This window comes from Oryzias melastigma, linkage group LG4, assembly GCF_002922805.2.
Source record: "Oryzias melastigma strain HK-1 linkage group LG4, ASM292280v2, whole genome shotgun sequence".
NCBI lineage: Eukaryota > Metazoa > Chordata > Actinopteri > Beloniformes > Adrianichthyidae > Oryzias > Oryzias melastigma.
In genome coordinates, this window is record NC_050515.1 from 30,895,070 (window position 1) to 30,912,038 (window position 16,969).

At 38.7% G+C, this 16,969-nt stretch overlaps 1 protein-coding gene across 5 annotated transcripts in view; it reads right to left on the bottom strand.

Moving 5' to 3' along the window:
* Window positions 1-16,664, bottom strand: part of fip1l1a (FIP1 like 1a (S. cerevisiae)) — a 26,187-nt gene extending 9,523 nt beyond the window's left edge. The window contains exons 1-10 of one of the 5 annotated variants that reach the window (XM_024259113.2): window positions 16,497-16,662; window positions 16,350-16,407; window positions 14,079-14,137; window positions 13,762-13,857; window positions 13,572-13,687; window positions 13,261-13,346; window positions 10,795-10,891; window positions 8,899-8,998; window positions 5,845-5,905; window positions 1,685-1,740 (exon numbers count right to left, since the gene is read on the bottom strand). In XM_024259113.2, coding sequence (XP_024114881.1) covers window positions 1,685-1,740; window positions 5,845-5,905; window positions 8,899-8,998; window positions 10,795-10,891; window positions 13,261-13,346; window positions 13,572-13,687; window positions 13,762-13,857; window positions 14,079-14,137; window positions 16,350-16,407; window positions 16,497-16,560 — 793 coding nt within the window. In that variant the 5' untranslated portion in view covers window positions 16,561-16,662. Of the gene's footprint in view, window positions 1-1,684; window positions 1,741-5,844; window positions 5,906-8,898; window positions 8,999-10,794; window positions 10,892-13,260; window positions 13,347-13,571; window positions 13,688-13,761; window positions 13,858-14,078; window positions 14,138-16,349; window positions 16,408-16,496 lie in introns of all 5 variants that reach the window. The other 4 variants (XM_024259114.2, XM_024259112.2, XM_024259111.2 and 1 more) reach the window with 4 other exon arrangements.
* Between the last annotated feature and the right edge of the window lie 305 nt (window positions 16,665-16,969).

Consider the following 16,969-nt stretch of genomic DNA (forward strand, 5'->3'; position numbering starts at 1 on the left):
CCAATCAAAATCGATGAGTTCCGATACGTTCACTGACTCTTAGAACTGTAATAATTACCATCAGAAAATGGCTGTTTAGTCTGTACTATCATAGTCTAAAGTTGTCCCACGACGGTTGTGAAAAGCAGAGTTTTAGATCTTCATGGACAGAACTTCCTCCAAAATCCTGATTCTTTCTCCTTCCAGTTCACCAAAGACTCTTTTAGCTAATTCTCCAATGTTTATTGACTGTGATCAATACATTCAATCATTGGTTTCTCAGAGTTCTTGATAAAATAATCAAAGCTAACATCAAAATGCTCTTTCATTGATTTACAATCCTTTCCAACTGCGGTCAAATGAGCCGCCGTTCACATTTCCGTGGTCACATCAAGAAGCTCCGTGGAGTCTGGTGGAGATTTTCCAGCGTTCTCAGTCCTGCTACCGTAAGTATTGGATGAAACTCACACCAAAAATCCAGTGATGCTGATTTGACCACAGAAATGTGAACGGCGGCTCATTTGACTGCAGTCAATGTGAAGATACCATCTTCTCTTCTCCAGAACCTGAACTAGACACTAGGAACAGATGAGGGTTTAGTGCATGTGCAGCAGAGCTGTTGATGGAAAGAAGATCATTCATGCAGACAGAGTCTGTCCAAGACAGTTTGATTGATTTAAAAGGAGAAATACTCAGAAATACAAAAACAAAATTATTTATTATATTTGTTTTCTTACATAAGGAAAATGTCACAAATACATGTTAAAAACAAACAAAACAAACAAAAAAAACAGTATTTTAATGGGAGGGGACATTAGGGCTTTTTGTGTAAACCAGCACTCAAATCAGGACCAGAAATATTGTAGTCTAGCCCACTTCAAAAACTGTTAACTGTCAATTTGACAGCAGAAAAATGTGTGGACTATCTACAGACCATGGAACATTCATTTAACATCATAACCATGTCTGTAAATTAGTTTAAGTGTGGAAAGGGCAATGATACCTAATAGTAAAAACAGAGAACTTAATGAGAGATGTGTAAAAATACTTTCTAGAATAATGTAATAATGTTTTTGCTAATTATCAAAAAAACAAATTATCTTTGATTTATATAAATAATGCAAATGGATATGCTAAATTATCTGCATTTAGCATGGTAAAGTATAAATAAATAAATATTAGGAACCTTCTGCGTCCATGAAGGGACATTGAAGTAAAAAAAAAAAAAGAATTGCTAACTGGTTTGCACCAGAGAGTAACTGGTGTGCACCAGCCAGCAACCAGATTTTTTTTTACCTCAATTTTTAGAAAAGAAAAACTCTGGTTGCCAAAGCACTTACTATTTAGTGTGCAGCAGTTACTATCTGCTACACACCAGTTTCTACATGGTGCACACAAATTACTATCTGGTGCACACCAGTCACTATTTGGTATGCATCAGTTACGCACCAGCTACTATATGGTGAGCACAAGTTAGTAACCAGAGTTTTCCTTTTTTTTACTTCAATTTGTAGAAACATTTTTGTAGAAAATTTGTAGATTTTTTTTTTTTTTTTTTTTTTTACTTCAATGTCCCTTTAGGGGCTCCGTTGGAGCCAGATTATGGCAACTACTTAAAAAAAGACAAGAAGATTTGCTGACTGTTGACAGAACCTCTAAAACAATACAGTAAACACAGTGAATAGTTGTCCTACGGTGTCCTTACCTGAGGAACACTGAAAACGTGGCTTTAAGGGCACGTCCGAGCTGTCAGCTTGTCTGCTAGAGTTTAAAATAAAAGACAGAATGTCATCAGCATAACTAGAGATTTCAGTGAAAAATCGAACAACACGCAGCTTTTCTGAACACTCCTCCAGCAGTGTTGTTCACAGTCTTTTCCTATACTTTCCTGGCCGTCTTTATAGGAAACTTGACTTCCTCCTTGTTTTGATGCACTATTTCTAATTAAATAAAGAAAACAGTTCCTGTGCTGAAATTTTGCAGCTGAATCAACAGCAGAAAAGCAGCGGACTGGTCTGTAAAAGGATCAAAGCAGGTTTTGGAAATGTGCAGCTGTGTTTTCCGTGTGTTTGAAGTGACTGGCTCCATGTCAGGACACAGTGTGTGCTCGCCAGTCCACCAGAACGGATGGTAGGCATATTATGAATACAATCTGAGCCTTCTGTCTGCCCACGTGGCTTCAACATACACGCTGCTTCCTGCTGAACACTTCCAAGTGGGCCGACAGTCAACTGAATGTGTGTGAAGGTCATCCAGCGACTCCCAGTTCAAAGATGGAGACTATAAATCCACACGTGAGGAGCCTGTTGTCACTGAGTATTACTTCTGGTCTGGCAAACAGTGAACCAGGAAGCGGCCTGTGTATCAATGGAAAACATTGAATGAATGGAGTCTGGTGTGGAGACTAGGGCCGGGAATCACTGGGTACCTCACCATATGATGCAATACGCAATACATGGCTCACGATATCGATGACATCACGATCCTGCAGTAATTGGTCAAAATCATCTCTAATAACTCACAACATATAGAACATGGGTCTGCAGCCCGAGGCTCTGGAACCACATGTGGCTCTTCGACACCTCCTTTGTGGCTCGTTGATTGAAGAATGAAATGTTTTTAATTTTCAAAAGTACCGTGTTTTTCAGACTACAGTTTAAGGCGCATCAAGCAAACAAAACAGCCAAATAAGTCAAACTTAATTTACAGTGTAAGCACAGTGTGCATCACCCCACCACGTCCTGACTACGACACCCATAATGCTCCAAGAATTCATCCAGCAGTGCAGCGTTGACGCTTACTAAAGTGGAACATTTTAACAGATCTTTGAGTGTCATGTACCACAGAAAATCAGTTTGATGTCAGCTCATAGGATGATGAAATAAACTGTCTATTATTAAACAAATTCAAGGATTTTAAGCCTTTGGTCCAAAAAATCTGGTTAGCGTCACTTAAATAGATTTGGCTTAATTTTTGTTTGTTACCTTTACAAGCTAAGATACAACAACAGCGATAAAATAAAATGTTTATAGGGTTGTTTTTTTTAATCATTACTAACATCACACAACATAGGACTAAATTTTCTGCATTATAATGATTCAATGCGATACAGGATGCCTTTTATCTTGAATGGAAGTCATGAAAGTTGTGAACTATTTCATTTTTTTAACAAAACAAGTATTTAGAGTTTTAAAATGGTCACATGAACATAAATAATATATTTTTTTAAAGAATGAAATACACATTTGTGGCTTTTATCACATTGTGGTCGATAAGATTCCAATCTGAATGGCTCTTTCAGTGTGGAAGGTTGCAGTCACCTGATATAGAAGAACACATATTTTTTAGGAAAATATATCCCCATTTATTTTATAGTTTTTGTGCACTTTTGTGCTGAAATCAGTAACACTATGTCTCTGACGAGCATTGACACCAGATGAACTGGAATTATCAGTAAAACTCAGTGTAAACAATAGTAAACATGAACAGCAGTGACACTACTTAGTGCTAAATTGTTGTAAACAACAGAACAAAAGTTAAATAATTCAAGTAGCTTCCAGACACACTGGTGCAAAGGCCACCCCCTATCTACCTCCAAAGGAACGTTTCACCAAAGAATGATGAATATAACGTTTTACAGCCTCTTCAAATGAAAATAAAAGATCAATACTTGGAGAGAACCCATCCAGAATCAATCGCAGGACTAAATATCGCGATTTATTGCAATATCGATATTTTGGCTCACCCCTAGTGGAGACCTTGGGGAAGACATGCAAGCACAGGCCATATGATGCCGCCTGTCCACACTTCACCCATTCCTGCAGGGTCCATCCAGTTCAAGAAGAAAGAAGGACCAGACCTTTACCAGAAGATGAGCAGCACTAATGTCTGTTTAATGCACCTATCAACATTATTAACATACTCTGGTTCAGTCAAAGTGAGGATTACTCTGTTGTTGCAACAACACCTGGATAGGTGTTTTCATGTGCATCCTCACACCAAACTACTGAACTGCACATCTATGATAATCCATCTGCATCTGGTCTTCAGGGGGAAGTCAAAGTCCCGCCAGGCATATGTGCTCCTAATATCCCCCGGAGAGAACTGGGCTGCAGCCGGGCGCCTTGGACCTTCAGTGTAAAACCGCACATGTGTGTCGAAGTCGAAAAATGAAAGGAAATGATTCATAAAGCGTACAGAATACGGCTGGCAGAGTCCTAAAGAACTGCAGGAAAGAGTAAGTCCATGAAGGATGTGAGGATTTGGCAGATTCTCTGAGAAGTGAAAAAAACACATCAAAGCAGTGAGTTAAATTGGGCACACATCAGACACAGAGGACGGAGAAAGAGTCGGACGAAAGGAAGATGGAAAAGGTAAAGGGACAGGAAGCGGGCGAGAGATGGTCTGGGAGGAGCAGAAGGACAACAACATCCGAGCATCAAACGGAGCCGGAGAAAAACTTTGGAGCCTGGGGTCAGACACTCGGGATCTGAGCTGTGTAAATTCAGGCCGAAATGTGGGGGTTTGTAGACACCCAGAAGAGAGAGGGGAAGATAAATACTGATAAACAGGAGGATGAAGGAATAAACACAGTTGTCATCTAGTATTCTTCCTTATTTGGTCATTAGGTCAACACCATTTCCAGTACATTTGAATATCATGGAAAAGTGTTTCCATTTCCATAATTCTATTCCATGAATTAGACTTTCATGAACTATAGATTCAGCGCCCGCTGTTTGAGTTCTAGTATTTGATTATTTTACATAAATTGGGGCTCCAGCTCATAAAACCACAAAACAGGATTTCAGGAAAATCTGAAAACTTTGGAGAAATCTCAGTTTACTTCTCAGTTTTTACAAAAAGATAAAGAAGGAGATTCTAATAACTTCAAATCAATCAAAAACAAATGACTTTCTTCATGAACTGTCCATCCTCAATACTTCAATAGTCTGGACAGGAAATCTGCATCTCCATCCAGATCCTCTAGCCCAGATCAGTCAACCTCAAGGCCCGGGGGCCGGATCCGGCCCTCTGGGTAATTCTATCCGGCCCTCCAGATCATTTTATTTTATTGTTATTAATGGACCAATGTTTTCTTACGCTTATTTTCAAATTTCCTGTATTTTTATCATTCATAATATGTTAAAAAGTTACAGTTTTGAAGTTTTAAAAATTGGCATTCTGCCAGTTTTTGGACTATTTTGGCTTTTTATTAAGATTTTTTAGGCTTTTTTGGAGATTGGCTAATATTTCAGCTACAAGTTAGTTGTTTCGGCCAAGTTTTTTAATGATCCGTTTCTTTAGGCTAATTTGGCATTTAGCTAATATTTTAGTCGCTATCAGCTTCAGCAATTTCAGCTTAAGCATTTTTAGTTATCAATTTCAGCATTTTCAGCTATCAGCACTGGAATCTTCAGTATTTAATCTAATCTCTACAGTCTGTTTAGATACACAAACATGATCACGTTCATCAATCGCTGTCTTTAATTGTAAAAAATTGGTTATATTTTGAAAATAAACTGGATTTTCTCATGTAACTTGATGTAACTTCTTGTCATAATTGACGCGGATCGCTCGCCCAAAATAGACCAGATGCTGAATTGATCCGCTGCACGGCGCGAGCCTTCCGCGGAGGATCGCGGCGCTCCACACCTGGTATGAACCATTACATAGGTTAACAAGGGTGCTGAATGGAAGCGGCCTTCGTTCCATGCCGCTTCACGCCGCTTCCGTGTGCAATGTGAAGCAGGCGTAACAAGTCTGAAGTGAGGAGGAGAAGTCATTGTTCTGTCTCTTCTTTTTAATCTCATCAGAAGGTTTTCTTTCTTTGATGAAACACATGTTCTCAGAGAGGAAGTTACTGACCTGCTCAGAGTAGAAGTACAGAAGGAAGATCCATATCCTGATCTCGGTTGGAACAGAAAAGCTAAAAAAACAAAACAAGTGACAAGTCATGCACCAGCCTTTTTTCATACCAACATTCATCTGCAGTTCCAGTATTCCACTAATTCAAACCAAAGGTTTTACCTGTAAATGGTCAGATGAAAGCATAACATTATTCTATTATTCTTCTATTACTGTAAATGCACATTTATATGGTGTATCTGAGCACCAGTCTAAAAGAACCTCTGATCAACCACAAAAATGCTATCCTACACTTTTTATGAGGCTTTGAAGCTATTCCCATGGAAAAAGGCCAACTTCCCACCTTTAGACATGTGGAAAAAGAGAGGGAGGGCGCAGTTATTTTACTGCAGTTAGGCTGTGTTTGAAAAATTCCAAAGCTGCAAGTTTCCCAAAAAGTGAATTAGTGTAATTTCAATCAGGCAGACACTCAGGAGGAGGCTATGCGGTGCAGGACATCCCCACAGCTAAAGCCACTCAGCATGTTTGACAGGAAGCCGATGGACGGAGAGCAGACCGAAGCGTGGTCACTGAGAACATCAGCATCACGTAATGACCTCAAACAGAACAGAAAACAATACGAAAGTGAAGATTTCACTCTTATCGCTGCAACTTTTTCCCTCTCAGATTAAACGTGTCCTCAGCTCTATTTTTAGAGAAGCTTTAAGGTGACGCAGCAGACACAGGAAGGGGGGGCTCATCTGCTGCAGCTAAAAACAGAAAGAGCTTCAGCTGCTCTCGGACTCCTCCTCACATGAATGAGGAATGCTTTCTGTGGAATTCAGATGATTAATCATTCACCTACAGCTCACTGGCTTTGTGGTAGAGTGACTGTCCCAAGACAAGAAGGTTGTGAGTTCAAATCCACCATCGAGTCACCAAAGACTTGTTCTGTGTGTTTGTCTGCAGCTCAAAGCTCCTCCAGGAGACGGGTCCAATGAAAACAAAATACAGACATTGAGATGATTGACGACTAATGGGACTTTAACTTTTGGGACTAATTTCTGAAAGAATAGAATAGAACCAAATAGAATAGAACCAAATAGAATAGAATAGAATAGAATAGATTAGAATAATCCCCGAATCTAATAGAATAGAATAGAATAGAACAAACTCGAATAGAATAGAATAGAATAGAATAGAATAGAACAAACTCGAATAGAATAGAATAAAACAAACTCGAATAGAATAGAATAATAGAATAGAATAGAATAGAATAGAATAGAATAATAGAATAGAATAGACCTGAATCTAATAGAATAAAATAGAATAGAACAAACTTAGATAGAATAGAATAGAGTAAAACCAAATCTAATAGAATAGAAAAGAATAGAATAGAACAGAACTGAATAAAATTGAATAGAACAGAACAGAACCAAATCTAACAGACTAGAATAGAATCTAAAAGAATAGAATAGAATCTAATAGAACAGAACAGAATAGAGTAGAATAGAACAGAAGCAAATGGAATAGAAAAGAATAGAATAGAACATTCAGTGTTTTCAGCTATCAGCTTCAGCATTTTTAGTTATCAATTTCAGCATCTTCAGCGGTCACATTCAGCTTACAGCATTAACACTAGCATTATCACAGGTAATGCTGTATATCTAGTTTTTAAAATCTTTTGACATTATTTTTTTTAACAAAGATTACAGAAATGAAATATTTAAAATTCAGCTAAGAGTGTCTTTCTGTAAAACCATAAATGTTCACGTTTAGGCTGTGATTGTTACACTTCTTCTGTTAGCCTACAAACCGACCCCGACCCTCATCAGAGAAGAAAAGAGTTATGTGGCCCTCACAAGAGAAAGTTTGGGGACTCCTGGTCCACATGGACAGAGGTGCATACATTTCCTCAAAGTATCCAATCGTTCCTGGTATATGGTAGAGCCATTGAGTCTGGACAAATCAATTTGTATTTCTATATATAAAAACAAGGCTCTGCAGATCTTTTTGATACACTAATATAAAATCATAAGATATTTTGATCCTAAATGATGTTCCCTTGGAAAACACTGCAGAACATCTGATCTAGTCTTGATATTTCTGCTTTGGTCCGAGTTCCGTTTGCCTCCGTCTCTGTGGTGCCCTACAAACCTGTGAAGGAAACCAGCATTGCAGGCCACAAACGATGCACATGCAACCTGGTCATAAAAAGCCTTCTCGCTACAAAACGCGCTCCGACAGGAGCAGTACACTTAGAATGTGACCTCACTGACGAGCAAACAAAAAGTGAAAACAGCCCCCTCTGTTCCTCTACCCTTGCTCCCCACGGTCGCTCTGTTCAGCACATTTCTTACGCCACAATCTGCAGAGCCAGCACTTTTCTTTTTTTACTGAGGGCTATTTTTATCACGCTATACATTTACATCACAAAAGGAGGCAGATCCAGTGACTTAAAGAAAGGGGGAGGGACTTGGACAAAAGCTGAGCAAATACACTTCAAAGCTGTAGTCGGCAGGATGTTTGGTATTTTGGTTGTAACAGCGGCCCTGGCATGGGTTTGTTTCGAATTATGAAACTGTTAGGAGAAGGAGAGGGGTCTGTTTTGAGAGCTTTGAAGACAAAGACATGGCATGTGCTCAGCTGTGAGCTTGCGCCAGGGAGCCAATCTGGATTTCCATCTGATTTACGACAAAACCCAAGAGGAAGTCTGAAGACTGACAGGCCTGAAGGGCTCCATCCTGAACGGGGATCCAAACACCTGGCTGCAAGAACTCCTGAAGTGTATCTGAGTTAAGCATCCACATGTGTGCACACTCACTCATCTGTACTTCAGCTCTCCAGGAATACCTATTTTGACAACAGTTCCAGCTCCACAAACACACAATAGTGCGGCAGTAGGATGAAGACTGGACTCATGTGGACCACTTCCTCTGAAGGTTTCAGTGTAAAACTCCTCTCCTGTTTCCTAAACTGCAGTTTCTCAGTTCAACTCCTGCACAGGAATTTACCTCACTGATCACAAACCGTCAGACTAACATGTTGGTTTAGTCTGTCAGCAGAGCGACTTACATGGTGGAGAGACCAATGGGAAGAGCCTTCTGGTACTGTCTCCATGGGGCTTCTCATAAAAAGGGGAGCTGTTCTCTTCATGGGATGTGTCAGAGACCTCCTGAAATGCAAACATGGGACGATCAGAGGGAAAGATCGAAGTTAGGACTCGCAGGATCACAATTCCCAGTCAGCAAAGCCAGATTGGCCCCAAATGGATTCAAAGTGGGCAGAAAATGTGGCCCCGAATGGGTTTGTCTGCAGTTTCTGTGGTGGCCTCACCTGTGTTTGCCCACATTGACTTACGTGGGGATTCAGTGGGTTAGCTTGCTATGCTAGCCAGCCGCTCTGTGAAAAACTGAGTTTCTAGATCAAAACAGCTTGATACCCTGGAGCTCAATACATCGGAGCTCGCTAGCTCTCTACAGCAGGGCTTGCTAGCAATGATATAGCAGCTAGCATGCTACAGTGGACCTATGTTGTCCACCAGGCAGCTGGCTAGCATAGCGACTTAGCCCACTGAGTCCCTACTTAAGTCAATGAGGGCAAACACAGGTGGGGCCACCACAGAAACTGTGGATAAACCCAGTCGTGACCCACATTTTCTGCCCACTTTGAACCCATATGCGGCCCATGTTGCATCAGGGACTCGGCTTTGTGTCAGTTTCAGTGGCTCGATCAGCTGGTGGAGTACATGGAAGATCAATCCAAGTGTTCTTCTCATCCTGAAATTCCATCCATTTTCTAACCCACAGTATCCCTTTTGGGGCTGCAGGGTTGCTGGAGCCCGTTCTGCTAGGTCTACAGGTCACAAGTCTGTTGCAAGGCCCATGGGGCTGGAGCGAGCGCGCCCGCTACCCCACAGAAGACGAGACGGAGAGCCGCTGCGGCGTGGGGAGGCAGCCTGCTCGGGTCTTCTTAACTTTATGAAATTTTTCAATTTTTCTCATTTTCCTCGAGACAAAAATAAAAAAAGATCCTCCAGTTTTATTCTTATTTATATTTTCCTTCTTGGGTGAATCAAGAACAGCAAGTCCTCAAACTGTTTGTTGGATAAAAACATTTTTGTTATTTAGTTTTTAGATCTTTATTTAATTTATTCCCAACGGGATAAAACAAAAGATAATAAAAGTTAATTCATGAAGAGGAACTTACTTCTTCAAAACAATAACTAAAAAGCTTAACTAATTACAAATTAACTTAAAAGAACTAGCATGCCAACATAAATGCAAAAAATTCTGCAATTCAACAGCTTCTCATGATTATACGACACATTAAAGCATTTTTTAACATACAAGCCGTTATTTTGGTAAAATAAAGGTCTGTACAAATCCTTTGTGAAGAGTCGAAGGAGACGATTCTTTACCAGGAGATGAATCGAAAGCATCAACTCCTGTAAAGAATGGAAGTGTTCGACCCTAGTGTTCTGAGTAGGAATGACTCGATTCTTGGTTTAAATCCACGCTGGGTTCCACTGTTGAACTGAATCGTGGGTAAAGGAGGTCGTTGCCGTCCTTCTGCATACATTTCCATGTGTATGATGTGCTAAGTTTAACATATTTAATGTTCCAGAGTTACGTTACACTGAGCTTAATAAGCCAATGTTTTTAGGTGTCACTTTCTTATTTGTAAGTTTGAAAAAGGAATTTTCTAAATTTTTGGTTTTTGTTGTTTTATGGCACATGAATGATATATAGAACTGAATCAAAACCATAAAAATTGAGGTTTGAACAGAATCGTAGTGAAAGAGAATCATTCCATCCATTCTGACAGTTGAGAAACTGGATTCAAGTGGAGCCAAAGCAAACCAGAGATCACATGACATCAGGCCCTCCACCGGTCATAGGAGCGGTCCAGTGAGAGCAGATCCTGAATTCATTTGAGAGCCTCCATGCTGGACGCACATGCACTCCTTACCTGAGCACCTCTGGCTCGATAACATGGACTGCTTTTCTTTCTGCTCCTGCTCCCACTGGGTCCGTTTCTCACGCCGCCGTTCGCCTCTGACTTTCTGCTGAACAGGTAATGCAGGAAATAATGGGCATGCACAACAGACCCAACAAAAGCTCATTTTATTCAGTGAGCAAAAGAGCAAATGAGACTCCCTTTTTTAGACTCACCGTAGATTACAAACATATGTTCTACTGCTCTGCACTCATGAAATGTTAAAAATAACACATCAGTTTAGCCTAATCGTATTCCCCCGTGTCCCTGCATAAACCACTACAGGCCCATTATTGCATTAAAACTTCTTATCTGGGTCATCTCGGCTTTTCCACAGGCAGCCCTTTACTGTACTGACCCGCGTGCCCTCACCCACACTGAACACACCCACAGCACCACAGAGATGGAACACTAACCTCTTTCTGTCACTGCGACTTAGTCAGCAGTGGAGAAAAATCCCTCTGAAAAAGGGCTCGGCAGCCATGTTTGACGGCAGCTTGTTAAAGGACTGCTTGCAGGTCCTTAATGCATCTGTCACTAGAGCTGCTCCAGCTTTAGAAAACAAACTCTGTGAGCCAGAGCTCGGCTTATAACTCACATTTTCTAAGAAAAGATCGAGATTATTCCTGCGGGCCGCTCTGGGTGCAGCTCTGGTTGACGTCATCACCTCCAAATCAACTGATGCTACATCAGACCTTTTTCAGCATCACCTCGTCTGCTTCACGCCATGAGTAAGGACCTCTCCTATTGGGCTACAGTAGAAGGTTTATCCTGCCCTCTCTCTGGGGCAGACAGCAGCTCCATCACAGCAGAAAGAGAAGATGCTGCACTCCAGTTCATGACCTTCCCTGAAGGGTAACCGTAGACTCACTCCATGAAAAGAGTGGTTTTGGTGTTTTTAATGTGTCCTTGTGGCACTTTTCTCATGATGGAGGGCAAAGAAAGAGAAGAAATTATGAATAAAATTCAATTTCTAAGGATTTCTTTATAGTGTAAATGCTGTGAAAGTGATTCTTTTTCTCTTTATTTTTATTCCTCACTTATTCTTCTGTAAGGTTTTTGATTTGTAAAAACTCAGTCACACTTTCAGTCATTTCAGCAATCTTGGTATCAAACGTTCAGCACATTAAGGACGTTCCTGCTTGTACTTTTGGTTTTTGTACATTTTACGTTTTTAGGATTTTACGCAATTTGTGTGATTTTTATTAAAAATTAATGTGATTTTTTTCAAGTTTCTGCAATTTCTGCAATCAAAATATTCAGCATGTTCATGACATTCATGCTTGCACTAGCACTTATGCATTTTTTAACATTTTAAGCAATTTTTGAATTTCACATATTTTTTTTCAATTTTACCCAAATATTGTGATTTTTTTTCTCTTCACGTAATTCTTCAAATATTTGAAGCACATTTTTGGCATCAAATCATTCAGGATATTCATGCTTGTACTTTTAGTATTCATACCTTTTACACATTTTAAAATGTTTGGCATTTTTTGCAATATTTTTTTTGAAATTCTTTCCATTTTTTTCTGGACTTTGAATCCTGTGCAATTTTCATATCAAGGCCTTCAGTACATTCCTGATATTACTTTCAATTTTTGTAAATGTTACACAATTTTTGAAATTTTTAGCAGTTTTCAAGAAAATTTTCAAATTCTAGTGCACTTCCTGCAAATTAAATTTGGCATCAAAACATTCAGCATGTTCCGAACATACACCAATGACAGTTCCTGCCTCAGCATCTTCAACATTCAGTAAAAGCATTCACACTAGCATTATCACAGGTAATGCAACTTTTCTAGTTCAATTTTTTTTCAATAATGAGCAGACAGAAATAAGGTGAGGGTGTGATGTAGGATCTGATGTATCCACTTACAGACCAATAGATCCATGAACGTCTTTGTTTTCCCCATTTGAGCTGGAATCTGGATCAGAACTGTACACCTGGATAGCTCAATTATTGTTCACCATTTTTGTTGCACAGTTAATGTTAGGTTGGGGGTGTGAGGGGCTGTAAACTAGTGGGAGAGAGTTTAAACAAAGGGATGATGGGAAATGAGCGCAGGTTTACTCCATGTCGACAGCTCCGTCCACAACTCAGAGGTGAATTTCTGATTAACTCCAGCTGCTCTGCAGAAACTATGTCATAAAGATTTTTTTTTAACAACATAATTATAATTAAAAGACCACTGGGAACGCTTTAATAGAACAGATCAAAAGATGATCATCAGGGATTTTGGACCCCATGAAAAGAATCTTTACAGGGCCCCTAACTCAGAGGCTAATTAGAATTAGCCACCTTTAAACACACGGCGAAACGTTTCAAGGAAGACGACTTTAAGTCTTGTTGCTATGACTCAACTTCAAGACAACACCACCTGGATGAGTATAAACCTTCACTGACAAATAAGAACTCCTGAAAAACATGGTTCAAACCTGGAAGCTACAGCAGCTGGTTTTCCTGAGACGTTCTCAGCAGAGACAGACTCTTCAGCTTTGACTCCAGTTCGAGTCTTCTGAGCCTGCAATGAAAAGTCACTAAATCTCTGCACTCCTTTCTTCTCTTTGTGACTTTAAAGCTTATTTCAGAACAAAATCACCATCTATTAATGTAGAAAACACTCTCAAGATTCAATTAACTTAAAACTTGATTTAAAACTAGGACTTTCTTTCAAATAAATCGGTTTATTTTTAAGATAAGTGGGTATTTCTGTTATTCTGGATTACTTTTTTATGTGTTTTCTTACCATCACTTGGAGTTTTTGGCTTTGTTTAAATCCTTGAAGTTTAGTCTGTTTCTTACAGTAGGCTTTCCAAGTGTCTTCAGTGAAACCATAGTTAAAGTAATCCGAAACATTTGCACCTGAAGAGAAAGCATACGAAGAAAAGTTGGAAGAGAACCAGAAGATTCATCCATGTAGATGAACTTCCACTCACTGGGTTCATTCCAGGGCTTCTTCTGTGAAGGCTCTCTGGTCTGGACGCTCTTTTTGATGCCTTTGGCTTTTTTCAGTCTACGCATTTTTGGAGTCTCTGCAGATAATTCACATCCCAAAAACAGCTTCACATTAGTGTGCTGATCTCACTGTTATTACTGTGCAGGAAAACATGACAAAACTGTTGTCTTAAACTCATATCAGCAAACATTTGACTAAATGTTTAGAAGTTTTCTCTCAAAAAAGGAAAATATAGACATGAAAGTTTCATATGCGGATGTGTTTTGCATGGAGAAGCATCTTGAGTATCGTTCTTACCAGCTGTGAGTGTCCTCCTTTCTACATGAATCTCAAGACGCACAGGTGAATTCTTTGGGCTGGAAGACACAAGATCCACGTTTTATTTAATCAAAGCAATAAGGTTTTACCTAGTGCTGCCACAAACCATTATTTTAACAGTCAGCTAATCATTATTCTGATTAGTCGACCAATCAGGTCGTGCGCAGAGTGGATGTAAAGCACACATCTTAACCATAGTAGCTTTAAACTTACTAAAAATAAAGACAATTAAGATGATAGTTTATTACACTTTAATGAATCGTGCAGCTCCTGCCCTAAAATGAATCTGGAGAGTCGGATAGAATTACCGGGAGGGCCGGATCCGGCCCTCCCGGTAATTCTATCCGACTCTCCAGATCATTTTATTTTATTGTTATTAATGGCCCGATGTTATATTGCACTTATTTTTAACTTGTATAATTTTGACAAGATATGTTTTTATGGAGGGTAAAATAATGAAAAGTTTTTTTAGGTTTAAGTTGATTTATTCTGGAATAATATTTCTGTCTTTTTATTATTCATAAATATGCTAAAAAGTAACAGTTTTAAAGTTTTACAAATTGGCACTCTGATAACCTTTTGGACTATTTTGGCATTTAATAAGACATTTTTAGGCTGTTTTGGAGTTTAGCTAATATTTCAGTTACATCCTAGCTGTTTTGGCAAATTTTGGCTTTTTTCCGTTTTTCAAGCTATTTTGAAGTTTTTGCAGTTTTGTGTTTTTGTTTTTTTTTGTTTTAGTTTTTGTGTTAATTTGACATTTAGCTAATATTTAAGTTGGCTATCAATTTCAGCATCTTCAGCAGCCAAATTCAGTTGACAGCATTCACACTAGCATTATCACAGGTAATGATATATATCTAGTTCATATTTGTGTTAAAAAGTTACAGTTTTAAAGTTTTAAAAATGTAGTTTTAGAGTGTTCAATAAATGTTTATCTGTTCAGCCTGTGACCTAAGGTGTGTTTTGGATTTTGGCCCCTTGTGTGATTGAGTTTGACACCTCTGATCCAGGGATTTAAAAATGTTTTCTTAAATTCAAACAAAAATTAAAATAAATTAAATTAAAACCATTTCAAAAGAGACAAATATTGATGCCTGGAAAAGAAAAAGGACACCATGATACGATATGACTCAAAACTGCAAAAGCCAGATCTTATTAAATAGAAGTATAGAACATAAGTTTCTCCAGTTGTTTTTATCACTAGAATGAGATAAAATAAATGTCTATAGATATCAATAAATGCTTATCCTGTTGGGCCCACGACCTAAGGTGTGTTTTGGATTTTGGCCCCTTGTGTGATTGAGTTTGACACTCCTGATATTAAGGAGCCGATGGCAGAGCTGTGCTCTCCTGTTACACATATTACAGTTAGCATCTCCAATGGAAACAAATGTTTTCTCCTGGCAGCAAATATAATGAATATCTAATACTCATCACTGCTGCTTCACATGAGTGGCTCGGATGCATTGTGATGCAGATGACTGCACTTCATTCCTATTGTGAAAATCAAATATGTGTTACCAATATTGTGCTGACATTAGCCTGCAGTGCCATACTTCATGCATAAAGTTTAGAGCCTTGAATGTCCGTTTGAACTGAACATGTTCATGCAGGTTGAATTATCAGAGTTCCACTGCTTTTTAAATAATGTATTTTCACATTCATATCATTTGTCTGATTATGCAGTGAAATCTATTCTAAACTTTTGGATTAAAATAGCTTTATTTGATGTCAATTAATAGAACAGATTCAATAATATTCTTAGAGAAATACAACTTTGAACAAAAGAAAGTCATATTTTTGTCAGAAATATTACAATTTTCCTAATTCAAACAATCATTTCTTATATATAGGAAACATTGTGTGTTTTTTTTCTTTAGAATTTAGTTTTTAATTAAGTTTTGGCAACAGCAGAGAAATAATTATGATTATAATAAAATTTCTAAAGTTGTAAAAAATTAAATAAAGTCAACTGAGATTGACTACTACTCATTTTTCATAATTAAATGTTTGTATTACTGCATTCTATTAAAATTGTATGAAAAATGAAGTTCAATTATGAAGAATTTTAAGGATTTTTCAGTGGAATGACCCAAATATAGTTTCTCATTACATTAAAGGTTTGTTTTAAATAAGCCTACTGATCAAAGAGTTATTCAATCTCTGAAAATATTTATTATTACGTCATGCTCTGGGGTTCTTAATAACTGTTTGATGAACAGACGTCAGCAGCTCTGACTTCCATACCTGGAGCAGACTGGAGTCCTCTCAGTCTCACCTGTGTCCTCTTTGAGCTCATAGATATCTGCAGAAAGCACATGGAAAACCACTTTATTTCCTGGTGGGAAAACTGCGGAAGAACCAGCATGTAATTAACCGGGAATATTCGAATACATTGGTATAGTTTTCCCTCCTCGTCCTCCTCAGAAGCCTCCGCGGAGTTGGCTGATGACGACATTTCTTTAAATTAATAATAATTCTAAGTAGTACTCAACGTCAAGTTCGATGAAGAAGATCGTTACGAACTGTCATAGAACAGGTTTCCATGGAAACAGGTAAAAACGGTCTGGCGCTAGAAGATTCCGTTTTCCTCCATTTGACGCGCGAGGTCTTATGACTTTTTTATTTACCAAACTAAATTTTTATTAATATTTTTGCGATAATCATGATTTATTGATAAAACAAACAAATAAATAAATAAATGAAACTTTTGTTTTTTCGTAGAAAACTTTCTTTATTATGAAGATTACAAGTCGATAAGACAAACCTGGACATTCTAAACAGAAACCTGCTCTCTGTGCTCCGGTGCCTTCCCGCCCTCTGCGCCGGGCCCGCGCGCCCTGCTCTGGAGGTTTGGCGGGATTGCC